The following is a 22,861-nucleotide window of genomic DNA, read 5'->3' as shown; positions in this document are numbered from 1 at the left end:
GAAAGCACAATTATAAATAACTTATAAAAGAATCAAAAGTACTCAGGGTGGCTCACATTTCCCGCCAGGAGAGAGAGAGAGAGAGAGAGAGAGAGAGAGAGAGAGATAACGGTATAGAAAACGTGGCAACACTGTACACAGGTGCGGGCCGCGCCACGGCCGCGAGCGTGCGCGAGTCCTACTATAGTTGTGGCTGCCACCGTCTTCATACCAGCCCTCTACAGTATAATATGGATGCTCTCAGCTGGGCCAGATTGTGGATTAACACTTATAGCTGTGTGTAGGAGCTCTTGCAGCAAGGTGAGGTACCTTCAAATGTATTATTATTATTATTATTATTATTATTATTATTATCATTATTATTATTATCTCTTTTACCTGCATTATTGTATTCGATGACTTCGCAAAAATGTGTACTGAATGTGTATTATTTTTAATGTTAAAGGTAATTCGGGAGATTAAATTTCTTAGCAGTGTATTTTAAATGAAACCTTCATGCAAAAATTATTGAAGGGGTGCATAAGTGCTTTTTATAATATGCCATAATTGTTTATCAGGTATCGCTGGAACTGAGCAGTGGTGGTGGCGGAAGTGCACGGATGCTGAAGATGCTGCTGCTGACACAGAGATATGCTAGCAATCTCATGTCACTCCTGGCAGTCAGATACATATGGCTGCCCATAGACTCACTGCCGGACATTGCTGATGATCACGCAACCGCCATTGTACCAGGCCCAACAACACTCACACAGTAGTTTTTGGTAAATACTAGACATGTTTTGGAACTGAGAGTGTAAAAATGTTGACATGAACCCTGTTTTTAAGGGCGATGTATTGAATTCTAATTGTTATTAAAATTTATCAGCACTATATTGCTTAGTACAGATCACAACATAAAGTGGCCAGACCAACTCTATTTTTGTTAGACGATTCAGAAATCTATTGTATTGAAGATGCCGTTTCTATCCCTGTCAATGTGAAGGAAATCTTTGGCTGAGCATAACCCGACGTCACGAGACTTGACAGCTATTAATGGCTGGCTATAAATAGGAGAAGCCAAGAGATGTGACCTCATGGGTCCTGCACATCCTATTGGTTGGTTTAGATAACTGGGTGGAGCTTAGCACAGTAACGTCACAAATACTGGCACTTCCGACTAGCTAAGACCTGAGTGGGAGGAGACGATGCTGGAATCACGACCTCTAGTATAAACCGGCTAACCGAACCCCACATACATTACCTCCCTGTCATTGCTGAAAGCCAAACCGACCCAGTGTTGGAGTCGACGTCACACGTTTAGGTGCCGCCCATTGGCTAAATTGTGTAAGAAGACTGTGAGAGATACGTGTTGTCAGGTTTACACTGACTTGCCAACACGAACGCACAATACCTTCCTACTGTCGTTGAAAGCCAGTCGAAGTCAGTTGGTTTATGTTGCCAGTTATAATCAAATCATGGGGGTTATTAATATCTGGACTACTAGAGGTTTCGGCTTATGAATATGTTCTTGAAAAATTGTTTACCTCCATAAAGGTGCTGGAGAAAGACACCTTCACGTGATGGCACTGACATTGCTAGGGAGTTCCTCTGGCTGATTATGCAAGAATCCCTCAACTCCCTCAATGAGCCCAAAAGGAGGAGGATGGACTGCTGGAGAGGGACAACTTCATCATTATTTAGTGATCTATTCAACCTATTTTTTTTTCCATCGATCCTTGATGCCAAGGCCCAGGTAATTAAGCCATTTTTAGTTGTTTTTAATGTTTTATATTTTTGTTTTTGTTTTAATTTTTAGTGACATTAATTAATAAAAAGAAAAAAACAAAAATGTAATTTAGACTGTAGCACCAGTCGAGCAGGGCAGTACTCCCAAGGTGGATGGAAAGTTGATGACAGGGAGAGCTGGAGCTCCCGTTTCATCAGCCCTCATGACTAGTTCCTGACCATCCCCCTTTGCTGAACTTTTTCAGTGTTTCAGTAACACAGAGAGTAGGCCAGCATGCTCTCCAATACAAGTTTCTCTAACTATCATCACTAAACTACATGCACAGTACACACGACACCTCCTTTTCAAAATTAAATAAAAGAAAAATGGCGCAAAACAATAATATCTCGGAGTCCCCGGGCGGGGGGAGGGTACCATAAATGCCCCTACCATCCGCCCCTCTCCCGGTAACGACACTCAGAGTTGCCTGGATCCACTGTCTGACTCACTTCATTTCTGCAACATTCTCGGCCTTTCCTCTTTCTGTCTGTTGAACACCACCTCTCTTTCTCTAATCCTCACTTTCTCTTTCTTACTGAGACCCAGCTGTCTGAGGCAACTGATAGCAAACCCTTCTCTGCATCCTCCTACTTTCCCTATACTCATTTCAAAGCCAAAGGTGGATGTTGCGTATATGTATGCGACTACCTATTTTGGTCTCGTGTTCCTGAACTTGTTTCTTCTGAATTCTCTACTCTCTGGCTTCGGCTCTCCTGTCATTCTCTAACTAAATATATCTGTGCTGTTTACTTATCTCTTAATTCTACTGACTATAAAAAATTCTTTGACTATCTTACTTCTGCGATGGAAAACATTCTATCCATTTCTCCTTTCTCTGAAATCTCCATTCTACGAGATTTCAATGTTCACCACCACCTTTGGCTCTCCTCTCCTTTCTCTGATCCACCTGGTGAACAAGCCTTCATCTTTTCTATCGTTAATGACCTAGAGCAGCTTGAACAGCACCCTACCCATATCCCTCACCGCCTTGGAGAGAGCTCCAACATGCTTGACATTTTCCGTATAACTAATCCTTCCGTTTACACTGTTATTCTTTTATCTCTGTTGGGCTCCTTCAATCATAACCTTGTTACTTTAACCTGTCCTATCGCTCTGGTACGGCCTGTGGACCCTCCAAAGAAACGACGTCTGTGGCACTTTGGAGCTGCGGATTGGGAGGCCCTCAGGCAGCACTTCTTTGATTTTCCCTGGAATATTGCTTCCGTGGCCGGGAGCCATTTGACTGTGCCTCGTGCATTACGGAGGTTATTCTCTCAGGCATGGAAGCATACATTCGTTTCTCATATCCTCTGACTAATGCAAGAAAGCCTCGGTTTAATCACGTTTGTTCTAATGTTGTCTGCAACAAGGAGAGGGCCCATAAAAGGTACCGGAGCCAACCCACCACCGAATCACATATTTTTATGTTTCTGCCCGGAATTGTGCTAAGTCTGTTCTTCGTTCTGCAAAAAATAATTTCATCTATACTAAATGCTCTTAACTCTCCAACTCGAATTCTTTCTGCTCCTTCTGGCACCTTGCCAAAAATCTTTCTAATAGTTTTACCTCATCATCCTTCCCTCCTCTTTTCTGCTCTGATGGCTCTGTAGCTATTTCTTCTACTGATAAAGCAGATCTCTTCGCTCAGACTTTCTCCTCCAATTCCACCTTAGACGATTCCAGTGCTGTTCCTCCCTCACTTCCCCCTTCTGAGTTCCTCAAGGCTGTCATAAAAATTACTTCAGCTGATGTATTTTCTGCCATCACTGGCCTCAGTACTAACAAGGCATATAGGCCTGATGGGGTCCCTCCTGTTGTTCTCAAGAACTGTGCTTCTTTCCTTACACCCTGCCTAGGTAAACTCTTTTGCCTTTGTCTTTCTACTTGTACCTTTCCTTCTTGCTGGAAGTTTGCTCTCATTCATCCGGTCCCAAAGAAGGGTGACCGTTCCCAACCCTCTAACTATCGTCCAATTGCTTTAACATCCAGTGTTTCAAATGTTTTTGAGTCCATTCTTAACAGAAAAATTTTAAAGAATCTTTCCTATTACAACCTTCTTTCTGATCGTCAGTATGGGTTCCATTAGGGACACTCCACTGGCGATCTTCTCACATAGCTTTAAGATTCCTGGTCATCCTCCTTTCGGGACTTTGGCAAAAGCTTTGCCATTGCACTTGACATCTCAAAGGCTTTCGATCGAGTCTGGCATAAATCTTTAACTTCCAAACGGCCCCCTTATGGTTTCTATCTTTCTATCTGTGCCTTTATCTATAACGTCCTTTCCGGTCGTTCTATAGCCGCTGTTGTAGACGGCCATCATTCTTCTCCCAGATCTATTAACAGTGGTTTTCCTCTGGGCTCTGTTCTATCACCAACTCTCTTCCTTTTATTCATCAATGATCCTCTAAGCTGTACATCTAACCCTATCCACTCGTATGCTGATAATTCCACCCATCACCTTTCCATTCAGTTCCCACAACGCCCATCTCAGCAGTTACTTCAGCAAACAAGGGATGAGGCTATGGCACACCTAATGTCTGACTTGGTTCATATCTCTGACTGGGGTAAAAATAATCTTGTTGTTTTTAATGCATCTAAGACTCAGTTCTTACACCTATTAACTCGTCAAAATCTTCCACAGGTATACCCACTAATGTTTAATAATATTCAGCTTAATCCTGCATCATCCTTGAACATGCTTGGGGTTTCATTTACTGGGGACTTATCTTGGAAAGATCATATTACATCTCTTGTAAAATCTGCTTCCAAGAGATTAGGTGTGCTAAGCCGACTCCGTTCTTTCTTTACCCCTGCACAATTGCTGACTCTATACAGGGGTTTTATCCACCCCTGTGTGGAGTACAACTCTTATGTGAGGGGAGGCTCCCCACATACAGCTCTTCTCAATGTGGTGGAGTCAAAGGCTTTTCGTCGCATTAACTCTCCCCCCCTTACTGACTCCCTTCAACCTCTGTCTCTCCACCACACTGTTGCATCTTTATCTCTTTTCTAACACCACATTAATGGTCACTGCCCCTCTGAACTGTCTGCATGCATTCCTCCACCTCTATGACGGGCGTGTAGCACCCGTCTAGCAGCAAACTCTCATCCCTTTTCTGTCCAGCTCTCTAATGCAAGAGTTAACCGTTACTGTCAGTCCTTCATTTATGCAACAGGTCAACTCTGGAACTGTCTCCCTCTGTCTCTATTTCCTGCTGCCTATGATCTCCAGTCTTTCAAACACAGTGCGTCCAGACATCTCGAAATGAATGGATCTTGATTTTGGCTCTCTCTTGTATTTTGTTTTTCTCTTGGAGGGAACAGTTATTGTGGGTTCATGGCCTTTGGTTCCTTCTTCCTCGCATTAAAAAAAAAAAAAAAAAAGGATGAGGCTATGGCACACCTAATGTCTGACTTGGCTCGCATCTCTGACTGGGGTAAATATAATCTTGGTGTTTTTAAATGCATGAAAGACTCGGTTTTTACACCTATCAACCTGTCAAAATCTTCAACAGGAATACCCACTAATGTTTAATAATATGCAGCTTAATCCTGCATCATCCTTAAACATGCTTGGGGTTTTATTCTCACAAGACTTATCTTGGAAAGATCATATTGCATATCTTGTGAAATCTGCTTCCAAGAGATTGGGTGTGCTAAACCGACTTCGTGACTTCTTTACTCCTGCAAAGTTGTTGACTTTATAAAGTGGTTTTATTCGCCCCTGTTTAGAGTACAACTCTCATGTGTGGGGAGGTTCCCCCACATACAGCTCTTCTCAATAGGGTGGAGTCAAAGGCAGTTCGTCTCATCAACTCTCCTCCTCTTTCTGTCTCCCTTCAACCTTTGTCTCTGCCGTGTTGTTGCCTCTTTATCTATTTTCTATCGCTACTTCAATGGTCACTGCTCCTCTGAACTGTCTGCTTGCATCCCTCCACCTCTACTACGGGCGTGTAGCACCCGTCTAGCAACAAACTCTCATCCCTTTCCTGTCCAGTTCTCTAATGCAAGAGTTAACCGTTACTGTCAGTCCTTCATTTATGCAACAGGTCAACTCTGGAATTGTCTCCCTCTGTCTGAATTTCCTACTTCCTATGATCTTTTGTCTTTCAAACGCAGTGTGTCCAGGCATCTCGAAATGAATGGATCTTGAATTTGGCTCTATTTTGTATTATTTTTCTTTCTTTCTTGGAAGGAACGTTAATGCAGGCTCAGACTTTTGTTCCTTCTTCCTTGCATAAAGAAAAAAAAAAAAAAATTGATAAACCTATGCTACAGATCGCTACCCTACACTAAGGTCTAAAGACACCAGTAGCTAAACCAAACAATATATTCAAATAATGCCTACACTAATGGGTAAAATACCTCGACCAACAATGCACCATCGACTGCAAATGGGTAATGCCACTTGTTTGTTAATGATCTCTTTTGTTTTCTTAGACTGCCAACCAGGGAATTATGAAAGAAGTGGGTGATCAACTCAGATGGGTCGATTTGGCATCTTCTCACCACAAAATATATGACCATCCTTGATTCTGTGGTCAGGAGCAGCACCTTCATCATCATCACCTCAGGCGCGACTACGAAGATGCTCATGACACAAGATTTTCCAGAAACAGGTAAGATTAGTTCTATGGAATACAGACAGTGATAATGTTGTATAAATAATGTTATCACTATGGCTTATCAATAAAAAGACAGTATTATAAAGAAGCCACATATCAGTAATTCAGTTTCAGTGCATTTAGATTCTACTTTGCAATGTTCATAGTGAGTGCGAGAGAAAGGTGTAAGAAAATGAATGATTTGTAACCTGGAGAGAGAGAGAGAGAGAGAGAGAGAGAGAAAGAGAGAGAGAGTACTCAGTGTCTATTGCCTAATCCTCTTTATTGCCTCATCTGTAGCATAAGGGCCCTGGGCTAGACTGCTTACTCTCGACCTTTAACCCGAGGTGTCCCGATAACATATGGATACGTTGCAACGTTATCTCACGGTGAATGCCAGTAACATATTGATATATTCTGCAATTGCTAGGTCCGTCATTTACAAAATTTTCAAATTTTGCTCGTGATTTTTGGTACGTTGATGCAAGACTCCTTCCTCTACCTGACACCAGGTGGGGAAGCTGCTTTACCCCGCATGACCTCCCCCACCCCAAAAGCCATTGTCTCGGCAACTCACCTGTTAGCAGTGACCTGGCCAGTAAAGACATGTTGAGCTACGGTACGAAATTCAAGGCGAGAGTGATTCCCCAGTCGATGACGATTTGGAGGACAAAGATTACGTGGTGCCATAGGAAGAAACAAACTGAAGTGATGAGGAGGTAACGTCAACAAGGAAGGTGCGGTATGTTGATGTGTTCATTGACTGAAACAATGCTTATATCGCCTATAATGTTGTGTGAAAACCAATATATTCTAGTACTACATATAAATTCGTACCTAATGAACAATTATCTACCTATTCTGAGTGGTTTGCAATAGTTACCATTACATAGAAAACGTGACAGCCACAGTACATCTCCAGAGAACACAGTACCAGGTGTTTAAAGGGTCACCTGTTCAGACCACTTCTAAGCTCAGGTGAACACTTTGGGGGCATTTTCCAATGTATCTCATAAAAAGCATAGGTATTAAGCGAAAAAAAAAAAAATCGAAAATCTGCCAGGATTAGGGGGGGGGGGGAGTGGTGAAAAGTCGGTCGGGACACGGCAGGTTAAAGTGAACATGACCATTTGCTTTCTTTTGAGTAACATTATTTGAATTATGTAAGCAATAACGTAAACTCAGCAACACTTTGATGGATCTTCCCAAAGTTTGACGAATACACAGCGGAAAAATCGAGCCATCTGAAACGTGCTTGCGGAGATAGGGTTGTCACTGTATTTTGCTAGTTGTAAATTTTCTTCAGGCGGAACTGGGGAGGTAGCTGTATCTTTGGCTATAGACCCTTGTGGGTCACATCCCATTAGAGCTCATTATCTCGCTAGGTAAGCAAGCGTCTATTTGGTTATATGGTCACCATCCAGTGCAGTGAATGGTTTCCTGGGCTATAAGAAACCATATGGCTCGTCAGTAAGTTATGAGTCACTGAAGGTAGTACTACATCAAGTGAGAGGTTGTGGGTGCTCCCATCTACTATCAGTGTCACTGTCCATACGTCTAAATGATATAATGCAACTGAAACCAGTGATGCTACCAGCCTACGCACATCGCTCGCTGGGTTGGTAAAATATTTGAGTCGCAAGTGAAGGGAAGATCAGACGGGACATTATTTACATTTTAGCAGTGGAAGCCTTCATAACAAAGTATAATTCGTACCAAAGGACTAACTAATAGTTATCTAACTTAAAAACCCTGAAGGCATAATAAATCATGAATCCTGTATTGGGGCAAACTATGGATGTCTTGAGAAGATTTCAAATTAGCATCATACTGATTTAAAGTTTTGTGCTTTACAAGTACATGGTACTTCTACCTGGTCCGTGAAGAGATTGTGCCCATGATGTTCGCGATGGTAGGACCCAAAGACAGCCCTCTTGTCCCCGCCCTTAGTTATGTGTAAGACAATAGACATTTTTTTTTCTTTTTAGGCCCGCTTGGTTCAACTGGGCAGATGGAAAGTTTTTCGGTGCAGTGATGACAGCAAGTCCACTAATGAATTTTTTGTCAGCGCAAGGCACGGTAGTATAAAAAAAAAAAATCTTTCAGAATTTCAGTGATTTATACCTGGTTGCCAGTTTATGATATTGCTGAAAACGAGTTAATAGCAGTGTTATATGAAAACAGTATTTATTTTTTGAGAAATCAGTAACAGTGGAGATATTTTGTTGTCATTAAAAAAGAAACCTATATTACAATATATCATGGGCTTGTACAAAACAACCAATATTTCTATAGCACGGTAAGAATGAAATGGAAAGTGGGATGCAAACTTTTACTCACTAGATGCCATTTCTGGTTCAAAGAAAAAAAGTAGATGAATGCAAATAACTTACTCCAAAAGCAACTTACAATACCTATTTTTGTGTGAATGGTAAAAGTAAATACTGAATGGAAGCATTATATTATTATTCAATATCTGCATTACGTATTTTCTGAAATAGAATAATAAGGCTGGTGGAGTGAGGTTTGTTTGACCACTAGCTTCAACTCTACTCGCCAAACTTCACCTCACGCCTCAGTCTTCCACGAATAACCATCAGATCTTCACTCAGTATCAATAATATATGGGTAAATATGCCTTCACGACTGTTTGAGTTTTGCAATAAAGATGAGCACGATTCTTAATACCACCATTCATATAAGTGCTGTCTGGGGCACTGAAAAAGACGCAGTTCAATTCAGTACCACTGACTGTATGTACTGTTGCACAACCCATGTGTGTATTGAGTGGTATAATAATTCGTGTAGGAAGTACGTGAAAATTGAGTAAAATGAAATTACTTGTATAGGATTGTGATATGTATTTTTATCATTATCAAGGTAGTGGTGGAAATATATAAAGACTTGCAAAGTAAGGCAATGTATACACACCAAATGTGAGGTGAATGTCAAATGCTGCACCTACCGGATATGTAAGGCAAATAGTTATTAATATTGAAAAAAATAGGCATGGAAAAATTCTGGCACTTTTCACCGACTGGACATGCTAGTGGTGCTGGCTGGGGAAGGTTTGTCCAGCCTGGTCGTGTTTTGCCTCGAATCTCTCTCTCTCTCTCTCTCTCTCTCTCTCTCTCTCTCTCCACCTACTGGATAAAATTACTATATCAACGGTACTTAATACTGAACATGAAGAATTCCAAATCGGTTATTAACTGTTGCATCCTGACAATAACCATGCTAAACATGCCCGTATAATTAATGCTAACCAGTTTACCCAATCACAGCTTTTATCACGTACTGTACATTATGTATATAATAAGGAGTTTATGGACAAAATAAAGGATTATTATACCCATCTCAACAATTATCCTTATGACTATTTTCTTTTTTCGAATTATAGTTGTTTTAACTATTTCCTTAAAGTGAAATGGAAAGAACAAGAAGAAGAAAAAAATCCATTATCACCTCCACTCAGTGATCATGATAATGAAATGAACGGGTTTGTCCAATAATACACCCAGTCACAGAAATTCATGCCCCTTTCTGTCAACTTAATTCTAGTTAAACCCATTATACTTCATCAAGATCAGTTCCAGTCCACTTATGAGGCAAATCATATATTATAGGTTAGTGTAGTTCCGTTTTCTGTAAATATAAACCAAGAGATCCTTTTATAATAGAGTATCTGAGCACGTTAAGTAAAATATTATGCATAATTAACGCTACAGCTTGTATATAAAAGTCACTCATATTACTGACGTTTGTTAGAATGTTGTGATAGCTATTAATGGCCATTAATGATAAGAGACGTTGAACACACACACACACACACACACACACACACACACACACACACAGTTTAAGAGCATTACTACATAAAATGGAAGAGAAATCGGAAAGAATTATACTAACTGGAGATTTTAATACAAATATATAGTGGAATACTCTACATATAATAAACCAAGAAAGCTGTTGGGACCAAAAGCTCCTGGATCTCGTGCAAGAGTTTTTCCTAACGCAACATGTAAGGGAAACCACGAGACAAAGAGGACACGATGTACCTTCAATGCTAGATCTCATATTTACTAGGCAAGAAAATGATATTGACAGTTTAATATATCACCCTCCACTCGGCAAGAGCGACCATGCAATACTAAATTGCAACTTCAGGATAGCATATGACAGAGTTAACAGCAATGAAAGTTACAAAAAGAGCCTAAACTATAAAAAGGGAAATTATCATGACCTAAAGAAGTACTTCTTAGAAATTGATTGGGAAAATGAGCTTAGAGGACAAGATTTAAATGCTGTATAAAAAAAAATTCTGTGAATTTTATGAAATAGGAGTCCAGAAGTACATCCCACAGCACAAAGAAGCAGAAAGGAAATAAAGAAATAGTTCAATACACAATGTAAAAAATCAAAAGAAAGAAGAGATTTGTTGTGGAATAGATACAGAAGATACAATAGTGAAAGGGCATATATTAATTACAAACAGGCAAGAAACGATTATAGAAGAATAAGGAGGGAAGCCCAAAAACAGTTTGAGGAGGATATCATAAATATGAGTAGTGATCAACCGAAGCTATTTTACAGCTACATCAGAAGCAAAACCAAAGTAAAAGATAAAATATAGTCCATTACGGACGAGGGAATCACCTATACACAAGAGAAAGATATTTGTGAAGCACTAACTAAGAATTTCTAATCAGATTTTACAGAAGAAAAAAATTTGGAGAGGGACTATGTGGAACATGCATGCCCACACATACTACCAGATATGCAAATATCAGAAAAAGTAATACAGGAGGAGTTAAGTAAATTAGACAAAGGAAAAGCAAATGGTCCTGATGAAATTTCATGTTGGGTGCTACGAGAATGTGCAAAGGAGTTAAGTAAGCCATTATTTTTAATTTTCAAGAAATCCTTGAGTCAAGGTAAACTACCTGATATTTGGAAGAAAGCAAACATTGTCCCCTTATTCAAGAAAGGGAATAGACAAAATCCACTCAACTACCGACCAGTATCATTGACCAGTGTTGTAAGCAAGGTAATAGAAAAGCTTATAAGAAAAGCTTGGGTAATTCATCTAGAAGAACAAAATATGATAACAGAAAGACAGTTTGGTTTCAGAAAAGGAAAATCATGTGTTACTAATCTGTTGAGCTACTATGGCACAGTAACAGACACAATACAGGAAAGAGAAGGATGGGTGGACAGTATCTACTTAGATTTCAAGAAAGCATTTGACACAGTACCACACCAAAGACTTTTATGGAAACTGTACCATCAAGGAGGAATTCGAGGCAAACTGTTTTGTTGGATGCAAGAGTTTCTCATAAAATGAGAAATGAGATCAGTACTAAGGGGAAATTACTCATCATGGAAAGAAGTGACTAGTGGAGTACCACAGGACTCGTGCTGGCACCAATCATGTTTTTAGGGTATATAAATGATATAGACAGTAACACTGGAAATGAAAGCTATTTAAATATGTTTGCAGATGATGCAAAAATACAAAGGAGAATTACTAACACAGACTCTTGAAAAGAGCTACAAGAAGAATTAAATAAACTTCATGAATGGAGTAATACATGGCAAATGGAATTCAATGTGGACAAGTGTCATGTAATCAATTTTGGTAAAAGTGGAAAAAGACCTGATTGGGATTATACGTTAGGAAATAAAACCCTACACACATCAGAAAGAGAGAAGGACCTAGGTGTGATTATCAATAATATCTCCGGCTGACCACATCAGTGAGAAGGTACGGAACATGTATACACTGCTTGCAAATATGAGAATAGCAGTCACACACATAAATGAAGACATGCTAAGAAGGATAATAACATCATTCATCAGACCAAGCCTGGAGTATGCATCAGTAGTCTGGAGTCCTCATCTCAAAAAACACATAGACAAGACTGAAAAAGTTCAAAGGGCCGCTACAAGATGGATACCAAGCTTAAGGGACCTAAGCTATGAAGAAAGACAAAATAAACTGAATCTACCAACACTACAGGAGAACAGGAAAAGAGGTGATATGATAATGCTATATAAATGCATATCTGGGAAGGAGAAAATAGACATAAATGATTACTTAACATATGGGGAAGCATCAGCAAGAGGACACTGCAAAAAACGGCATAAGAAGAGAGGTGATAAAGACGTAAGGAAATTCAGTTTCCCAAACAGAGCAATTGATCAGTGGAATGCACTACCGAATGAAATAGTGTGTGCCAAAACAATTCACAAATTTAAGGATATGTACGATAAATATGATTTAAGACACGGGACAGTACGAGCTTGACTCATTCCTGTAAAGATACAATTAGGTAAGAACAATTAGGTAAGAACACACATATCGGAAGGAAATAGAAAAAAAGTTCCGAGCGGAAACAACCACTCAGAATAAAATATCAGAAAATGGGAGTTAACTACGTAAATGACACCTTAAAGTCATAATTTAGCATTTATTTACTCTGCAAATGAAAATACTGTGGATCTGGAATTTTGTTGGCCACATTTGTATTGTTTTAATATTCATAGGTTTGTGTCAGTGCTCTATCAGTAGAAAACTAATTGAGTCCTTGAACGATGACGACAATTATCATTATTTCCTCACTTTAACTTGGCCCAGATTTTTGCTCTTTTGCAGTTTGTTTTACATACCTCAGTGACAGAGCGGGACAATGCCTTGGTCCTATATCCTTTTTCCCATTTTATTTTTCGTAATTAGCATTATATTCTAGCGTAAAATTTTTCCTACACTTCAGCAGTCAAGATGGAGAGATGACAATATCAGGCCAAGTTGGAGTCAAAAGGGTGTAGTTCTTATGACGTTACTTGAGGTGATGAAAGTAGAGAGTTTCCAGTACGAAGACCGCGGCGCTGACACTCCAACCCCCTACTAACAACACCAGCATTCCCTTTGAACAGAGAAAGATAGATATGAATATTCTTTGAAACACACACACACACACACACACACACACACACACACACACACAGTCAAAATAAAAATGGATGTCAAACCCTGATTATACACCCTTACTAATGGGAAGGAAATGAATGTTTTTTACTTTACCCATATGTTGGAAATGCCGAGAGATGACATGGCGGCGACTTTGTTGGGGAGTGTTAAGCATTTTGTGAAATTTGGGGTCTGAAACCTGATCCACTGCAGGTACAACCCCGCCTCCTTCACTCTTAGAACCCTGTGGAGCAAAATTATTCAATCATTGATGCAGTGAATTTGTAGATCTGTGATTGGCATTCCTGCACTGGTTTAGTTATCAGTTTCTCGCCGCCTGTCATACTAAGTCGTCACCATGCTATATATTTGTGGGCATTTTAGCGAGTGCTGTGTAATATACTATCAGAGTCAATTAATAAAATTTGCAAGTCATTTGGACTATTCCTGAATTTTTAGAACACCTTTAAATATGTTAGGAATGAAAATGCAGTTGGTATTGGTAAAACAAATGGTTAGCATATCTGATGATGAAAATTTCAGGGAAGATAGACATTATCCTTTACCTGATCAGATGTTAATCATAACCAAGCCTGCTAAAATTATATACAAACAGTATATATTTACATAACACGGTTTAACCAAAGCTGTTAGAACCATCGACAAAAGGGCCAAAGTAATTTACGGTTTACCCCAGTTGCTTCACTTTTTTGCTTTTGATTGGTCAACACTAATGACTGTCGTCTTTCTTGACAGCTGGTGTGACAGTACAGTTGATTATTATTTTTCTTCATGACTGCTGGTGTGTGATGGCACTCTGAAGACTAACGATGCTCAACAAGAGAATGTGTGAATAACCCTTTCAGTCCAGAGACATGATGTATATTCTGCTCTTGTTCTCACCAGACTTCCTATTTACCATAAGACAGATTCCTCGGATTGAACGGGTTAGTGAATGCCATATGTAACTAAACTAGTTTAAAGCACTTCCAAAGCTTAAGAATATTTATGATAAAAGAAGGAAGATTACATTTATCATACGCCCTGAATTCAAGACGTTAACTGTTGGTAATTTGTAGGTAATCCATTCCTGACAAGTGGAAATGTTGGGTGGGACAGACAAACACACAGAATACAAGTTCTTACCTCTGTTTATCGCTAATTTCTTGGCCTATGTTCCTTACTACTGTTGTAGGTGTGGTAGTGTGGGGAAGCGACTCACCTGCGGCTCATGGGAGGCACCAGAGGACTGCCCTTCTGACCACCCATCCCGGCCATCCAGAAAAGGAATTTATCTCGAGCCACGTAAAAATCACAGACACCTGATATAAAAGAATCGATTGATGTTACGTAAAGTTTGGCACTTTCCAGTGGCTGAGGTGAGATTGTAGGATTATTACCCAGCGGAATCTTTTATATATCAAAGTCTGATCATCAACTCAAGCTTTTCTCTTTATGGATATCGAAAAATAGGTGTGGATAATGTGAAAAAGTCCATATTGATTACTGTCATGAGTGTCGCCTGATCTGTATTCATATGCTTAATTTTCAAAGTTCATAGAGAATAAACAGGACAGGCAACAAAAATTTCTATGCAGTCTGTATAACTAACGACATTAAAGGGTTAGACGCTTGGATATGCCCCAAACCTCTTTACCTCCCCCTCCAATACCATCCCCCACCCTCCCCTCCTCACACAGTTACCAGACAAATGAGTTAGAGTGTTGTGTGGCAGCTGCTTCATTTTCAGAAGTCTCACATTCAGCAGTTCGAACTTGTAGTTAGGTATGTAATGCAGAAATGTCGCAGGTGTACAATATATATATAAACTTATACAATATACCATCAGCTGCAGACATAATGTTAACACAATACCCATTGCCCAAGCATCTGTTGGCAAAAATCAGATGGAAGGTAAACGGAAAGTTACTTATGTCAGGGAAGCTTTGGAAGTTGAATGTATTAAAAATAAATATCAATACAAATTGAGAAAATGACACCTGAAGAATGAGCAATTGAGTCACCGGTTGCTGAAAAGTCGTCCGCAATGGCCATGCTCAAAGTAGATTCTGGTATGATGAGAGTGTGTTCACCCTGCCGCACTTCCACCTCCAGCCCTTTCTTGAGCTCTGAATTGTGGATGGGCTTGACTTTGCCTCTTCGATTCAGTTCAAGCATCACCTGTCTCTCCGCGATGCCACTCTCGACGTCCTATTTAATGGAACATGGATTAATAACGTTGGGTATTCTGGTTAATGGAACACACATTAATGACGTTCAACATTCTTTCTGATAGAACACAAGTCATTAACAGTATCGCAGGTGCCTTGATGTTTTCTATCACTAACTAATTAGTGTTTTTTTAGTTATATTGATATTTTTGTGACACTTAAATCTGACCAGAATGGTAAGGTTCTACATCCATTCCATAGCATTTCTTGATGACTAGGACTGAGTTGTAGTGTTAACTGGTTGCTGCATCTCAGCAGTAAAATTGGGGAGATGGCAATTTTAGACAAAGCAAGAGCACGAATAAAAGAAGAACTAGAAAGTGCTCAGAGAGCTCATAGCTTTGCCTATGTCATTGTCATTGAAAAGGATCTGGATCCGGATCCGGATCCGCGGATATAGAATCTGGATCTCTATCAGCCCCCCAATTTCAACAATTCTTTTTTGGTCCATGGTGCACCTTTCCACAAAATTTCATTGAAATTCATAGAGAACTTTTGCAGATATTGCACGGGACACTCCGTGTCCGGATCCAGATCCGGCCCAAAATTTAATCTTTTATTCGTTTGCTGACGGCCCACCCTTCAACAGAATTTCATCAAAATCCGTTCATAACGTTTTGAGTAACCCTGCTAACAAGCAGACAGACAAACAAACAAACCAATGCGGCTTAAAACATATGCCTCCTTGTGGAGGTAAACAACCCACCATCGAAGAGAAAAAAACATTATCATTGTTATCTGTATTTCAGCTCTGTTTGGCGGCAAAGACTGGGTTGCTCTGTTCGGCTTTAATTTACTGAGAATCTACTGTATTTTGAATCATGGAGGAATGTGGGTGAAAAGATATATGAGAGAAGGGAAGGGGTGAGTTGAAGAGAGAGAGGTAGCCTACTGACGGACAGGGTGACATGGAGGCGACTTGTCTATAGCCATCCCTTACGAGATGAAGGCGTCTGGCTACAGTCAAATAGATAGACAGAAAGGTAGATAGTCAGCTTGTAGATACATAGATAGGTAGATTCAGTAGTATACATCATTTAATAGTTTTTGATGGAGACTCACTTACCTCCATAGCCTGGCCAATAGCAGTCCCTCTTGGAAGCATAACAGAGACTGGAGTGTTGATGATGTCCTTAAGCGACTGGATGGGCATAGGGATGTATCTAACGGCCAGCATGGACATTAGGTTGCCGGCGTAGCTGTCTGTCAGCACCAGCATCACCAGCATCCACACCCCCAGCAACACACGCTCCCACCAACACCAGCTTGAGGTGTCCGTCACGTCTTTGTTGCGGGGAGACTTGTATGTGCTTGGTAAATGCTGACGAAACTTAATGAAAACGGTTCTCCATTATTGCCACAAAGGATGTTACTTTATGCAGCTGAGGAGTCATATGCAAATTAAATCAGCAAGGGAGAGGCGTTGCGAAGCCCTCTATGCAACTTACAATACGTCCATAAATGTGTTTTTCGAAAGGTACCATTGTAAACATGTCTTACTTTGGATGAAGAGCACTCGAACACAGTTGGCTATTTTAAGGGGTAGTCTGGTCTGCCAGTTTGCTCTGGCTGGGAAGCACGAAGGCAGCAGCACCATGGCAACCAACACCCCCAGCAGCGACGTCAGGATGGCCAGCCACACAAAAGGTCCCAGTGGCAGAACAAAACCCCAGGGGTCCACTTCAGGGGTTCCTTTGCGTGCGACCACAGCATGTTGTTCGATATTCATAGGAAAAGTTATATCTATCACTGCAGCGCGGGCAGCGTTTATCATGAAGGGTCCTGTAGAAAATTCGACTTCCTGTGGATATAAAACTTCATCACCAGACACTAATACAATGAAAAAGTTCGGGTATATAACAGACAAATGTTTAAAATATGGATTGTTCTTCTCGCGTCGTAAGATCAATATTATAAATGCCAAAGAAAATGTAGAAACCGCTAATCTGTGTGTCCTTAAATTAGTTGGCTACATTTGTCTGTTAAGGCTGACTTGTGGGCATTACATTATCCTCCTCATGTTTAATATTAGATCCTCTGAAGCCAGATATAAATTAAAGATAAACATGGCTCTTACTATCACCCTTTTGCTATCCAACTGACACAAGAATTAACCGGTACTCTTAACCCTTCATGATATACTACTGGTTAGCTTCGAATTTGTCATCCACCATCTGCATTTCCTGTCTATGACCTCCACTTTTTAAAGCAATGCATTGGGGCGTATCGAGAAGAACGGATCCATTATTTTGTTTTTTTCACATTTTTGTTAAAGTATAGCTTTTTGCAGGCTTCCAACACAACCAAATGGTTCTATGTCATTCTGTCAATAATATTTCTGAGAAAAGTCAAGGAAGTGGTCTGAGTCCCGCCCAGTTCCCTAAGTTATCAAGAACAGGGGAGATCTAAGCTTATTCACCAGATGAATCGTGAATGGGGAGGATCGCTGGAAGTGGAGGTGAGCACTGAAACTACGTAAAATGAAGATGTCAGAGACAAAAGAAAGAGAACTAAAATTATTCCATTCAGAAATAAGAAAAAAAAAAAATATTCCTTCCATCATTTTAACCATTATGCAGACAATATTCATCTTTCCATCTTGGACTCACTGATGGACACACACACACAAACACATGTACACAGACAAATACACACACTCATATATATTTATCTGTTATTATACTTACTTTTCTCTGTATCATACCAACCATACCATTCCAGGAACCATTGGGTTGGAGTGCACCAAACAAACCATCAACAGCCTCGACGTACTTTATTCTGTTGAGGATATATATATATATATATATATATATATATATATATATATATATATATATATATATATATATATATATATATATATATATATATATATATATCCTGAGTTCGTTTTTTCCAGAAACCTGTCTAATACAGACTGGCTGACCACTTCAGACTATACCTGCTTAAAGTGGTAGAGTCCAAAAGCATTCTGCCTCACCCGTGTGTTTACATTTATACATAACTCTTTGAAATCACAGAAATCACAAACCTGCAACATAATCTGTACACTGCACTGGCTATTAATATCCTTGCACATAACTGACAGTCACAACGTGCATAGAAATCTTAAACTTACGTAAAATTCATGGTTTTGGCAACAGTTTCTGCCAGACTTTCCCTCGGGTCAACAATTCTTTTTCCCCCGGGTGCCGTGGGGTCATTTACTGTCTTGGTGAGCGACATCACTAACAGTCTCGCTACTAGCAGCTGAGGGCGCTGTGACAGCCTACCGAAAACAAAAGTTAATGCAATCAGGGAAACGAAAATTTTAAATTTCGTTGTGTAATGAGTGCACGCTCTTATTTTTTATTTATTTATTTTTTTTTTGCTATACTGTTCTGTTTATAGTATATATATTTTTTTCTTTCTGGGAGAATCTTTGTTCGCTTTTAAAAAGTGTTCCGAACTTTCTTCAAAATAATATGTCCGTAACAATGTTGTTCTTCCTCTAACATATTGCCAATATGACAGGAAGTGAACTCGGGACTCAGGTGTGAGCCAGGCAGCATACCACTACGTACTGGCAATATGTGAGATGATTTTTTTCCCGTGTACAGTACCGGTTTCTTCCTTCGTTGTTCTTCCTGTTGTAGAGACAGATTAATTTAGAAGTAAACCCCAGTGAATTGCAGGAATTCAGATGTATCAGCCGGGTATGTGTAGAGATCTGTTGTTGGGGTTAGAGTGAGGTTTGATCGCTTAGTAAGGATGGGATATATGAGTCGAGTTACTGTGTTATGGTGAAAGGGACTTCAGTATAGTGAAGGTGAAGTGGTTTGCTGGTTAGTTTTATTATGTGATGGCACCGAAGAAAGGAACCAAGACCCTATTGTAGTCTGGCATTGTGAACTTGTGTCTGTGGGAAGGACAGTTTCTGTGTGATGAACATCAGACCCTCTCTGATGTCCATAAAGAAGTTGTATAACGAGGTAAAGCTCATAGAACAGTGAGAAATTATTAGCTGTTGTTATAATACGAGTATACCAGGATTTTTTATAAACTTATTTCAGTAAACATCACACAGACACACACACACACACACACACACACACACACACACACACACACACACACACACACACAGAAAGAGAGAGAGAGAAAAAAAAAAAACTCACGTGTTGTGTTTCTCCGGGAAGAGAGAGAAATGAGAGGTGAGTGTAAGGTTTCGCTGAGCAGTACAGAAGGCGATCAGTATTGGACTGTTCTCGAGGGACCTATAGGGCTCTTCTATATATACACTGCACCTGCAATAAGTCATGGCAAAGGAAATTAGGAAATACTTCACGAATGAGAAAATACCTTGCTATAACAGATGATAACAATGATAAATCTCCCCCCCCCTCTAAAAAAACAGAAATGGCTTACAAATGCGTGTTATGTTATTTAAGTGTACAAAAAAGAATAACAGAACAGAAGGGAGATAATTAATGGATATAAACCTTCCTGCTCATGAAAAAGGTTAACCAGACGGACAAATCATATATTACAATCACTGATAAGTCTAAAGTTTCAGCTAACTTAGGCTTTGGCACAGTGGAGATAATGAGCAACATGGAGTTTGTCACAGCCAGACTCTTGCGGAGATGATGGAGGCGGAAAAGTGGTAGACGAGTGAGAACAATAAGCCTCGTTGACCACACCAGGAGGTAAACATTGAGAGACAACTGGATGAAGGCGGAGAGGAAGGCTGGGTCGTCACTGATCACCACTACCGTCACGGACCGTGACACCTGCCGCAGCTGCTGGTGCCAACACTTAATATATGAGTTTACAGTCCATAAATGCAAGATTACGAGAGTGTTTACTAATGGTAACAATTTTATACAAATTGTGGAGCACAATGCAATATTTAACACTAATATATAAATGACTTCCAATAAACAGAAATATGGACTATGCCATCAGTGTGGAGAATAAAGTGACACTTACCTTACATGTAGGTTCAGTTAAACATCGTCAGGCTATACTTTGCAAATAATAAAATTTGCAAGGCTTACTCCTTTGTAGTCAAAAAATACTTTAGTTATGACACTAAGTATTTGATTCATATACTACTCAACAAAAAATATAAAAGTGGTGCTTTTAAAGTACTCTGCTTTCCCATTTCAAGCTGTGCATTCACTTATACGATATTGAAAGGTTTGTTACTTCAGCCATATTAAGCGAATAAAGAAATATTATTAATTACCACTGGATAGGTGTTAATAGTATCAGTTTAATGATACCTCACCTTTTAGTGAATGCAAAGCAAAAGTATCTGTACCGTGTTTAGATTAAAATTAACTATTTCGTAACTGAATCTACTGTATATCTTTGACCAGGGACACAAAATACCTTTGGTGGCGAATCTCCTATCCCATAACATCATTCCTGTAATCGAGTTCCAGGGCAGCAGATCTCACACGCCTTTTCAACGATTTTCTTGGACCAAGACACTGTGTCTACCATGCATCATCTGCCTCTTCTGTTGATGTCTTTCATTGTGCTTAAAGACGCAGAGGAGGAGCCTACACGTAGTGGCGCTGTGTACTCTGGGTGAAGCGAAGCATCTGTGGCGTCCATCCAAGAGCCAAATCTCGACATATAGTCCTACATCTTGCCGTGGGGATGGACCCTGGGCCGACCCTGTTGAGGCACTGTCTTCCACAACGAAGCACCCCTTCCTTACACTGTATATGTGTATTACTTGTTGGACGGTCCCACAGAAACAGTTGCTAACATGTTTCAGACGGATCTGTTTGGCCAGACAGACCAGGGTTAAGCAGCATCAATAGCAACTTTGTTCTAATGTTGATGCTGCATGCAGTTACTTTAGGCTGTTGAGCTTCACACCAGGGCTTTCATGGTGATGTCACAACAGAAGAACCCCTTGTACAAGGGACGTTTGTGAAGTGAGAGCGACCAACCCGCCTCAGCAGTAATGTGAGAGTCACTTACTCGCCTCAGCAGTAGTGTGAGAGTAGCCTACCAGCCTTAGCAGTAATGTCAGAGTGGCCTACCAGCCTCAGCAGTAATGAGAAAGTGACCTACCCGGCGTGCCTGGCCGACCACCCGGGAGAGCTGTGCCTGCGTCACGTTAGCGTCATGGTCGTCCACCGCCACCTTGAACACCCCCAAACCCCACGGCGCTACAACACCGTTCACACCTGCAAACTAACGTCACGGATGCTTATGAAAATGTATTGATTATCATATTTACATGAAAAGAAAAAAAATCATAAACAGTATTCATGTATTACTGGATTAATAGTAAAACCATTTATTTTATCAACTTACTGGAGAGTTTGTGTTGGTGACAATAAAGACACTGGAATCAGAATGCTGTGTTGGTGCAAGTACAGCATTCAGTGCCCCAACCGTAGCCACTTCACCACTCCCATCTGTATTATATAATGTGTCTGTCAGGTGTCATTTGTTGTTATGTATTTAGATTACATGAAAAACAGTGTTTTCTTCAACTTTTAAATTTTAACACATTCGTAGTTGATAGGTATTGTATCTCATATATTATTTTTTTTTAATTATTATTTTGTGATAAGTGTGGGCAGTCACCATCCACTCACTAGATGTAGAGCTGCCTTCAGGTGAATGTACAAATAACAGAATACTGAGGAGTCCATAACAGATGACATCCCTCCGTCTGTAGAATATTTCATAAACGCAATAGCAACGATACTCAAGGAACCAAGGAACGGCACTTTGGTTCCGTTCACACAAACAAAGCTGCTGAATATTATCGTATTTGTTTCTATCCTCGTCTAAATTATGGGACGAGTGAGAAAGCTTTAAATATATCTCCTCTGTTACTTACTTGGGATTAATCTGCATTGTTACTCACTTGGAATTAATCTGCATTTCTGCTTACGTGAAATTACTCTGAATTGCCACTTACCTGAAGCCTTCAGTCCATCAATGTCCAGCAGAAGAAATACGTGCATCAGGAACATGCATATCTTCAAGACCCTCATCTTCCTCATTCGCTCGTGCTGGAGATAAAGCAGCATCTTTACTTCACACACACACACACACACACACACACACACACACACACACACACACACACCACACACACCTTATGCAACTACTTATGTATAAGTAAAGGATATTAAAATATCCACTTTTTTCATTAACACCATGGTCTTTTGTCCATTTTATTTTCAAGGTCATCAGATAATTTATTGTGCTCAGAAAGACTCTGGCAAAGTGAAGGGGTCAATTACAGTGTCTCTATGAAGGTATTGTTATC

General features: G+C 40.0%; 1 protein-coding gene across 1 annotated transcript; it reads right to left on the bottom strand.

Annotated features, from left to right (window-relative positions):
• Positions 1-931: 931 nt before the first annotated feature.
• On the bottom strand, positions 932-22,583 carry LOC145399697 (uncharacterized). The gene is made up of 12 exons (XM_080272244.1): positions 22,508-22,583; positions 21,892-22,013; positions 21,646-21,768; positions 20,134-20,357; positions 19,731-19,859; positions 18,692-18,841; positions 17,580-17,610; positions 17,074-17,374; positions 16,640-16,857; positions 15,367-15,553; positions 14,565-14,664; positions 932-1,040 (listed from the first exon to the last, which is right to left on the bottom strand). The coding sequence occupies exons 1-12, from the start codon at positions 22,581-22,583 to the stop codon at positions 932-934; spliced, it is 1,770 nt and encodes a 589-aa protein (XP_080128370.1).
• Positions 22,584-22,861: the final 278 nt, after the last annotated feature.

This window comes from Coenobita brevimanus, chromosome 50 (genome assembly GCF_032717465.1).
Source record: "Coenobita brevimanus isolate Jiangsu-jjx chromosome 50, ASM3271746v2, whole genome shotgun sequence".
In the NCBI taxonomy this organism is placed as follows: domain Eukaryota; kingdom Metazoa; phylum Arthropoda; class Malacostraca; order Decapoda; family Coenobitidae; genus Coenobita; species Coenobita brevimanus.
Note: the sequence above shows the minus strand (reverse complement) of the source record. Positions and strands in the feature narration are given on the sequence as shown.

What these genes read in the sequence shown, in the direction of transcription:
- LOC145399697 (XM_080272244.1), bottom strand. Translation starts at nt 22,583, where the DNA reads ATGAGGGTCTTGAAGATATGCATGTTCCTGATGCACGTATTTCTTCTG. An exon ending in CTATTGGCCAGGCTATGGAG is followed by an intron (nt 15,554 to 16,639) that starts GTAAGTGAGTCT and finishes TCCATTAAATAG; the next exon opens with GACGTCGAGAGTGGCATCGC. An exon ending in GGACGACTTTTCAGCAACCG is followed by an intron (nt 14,665 to 15,366) that starts GTGACTCAATTG and finishes CTTTTATATCAG; the next exon opens with GTGTCTGTGATTTTTACGTG.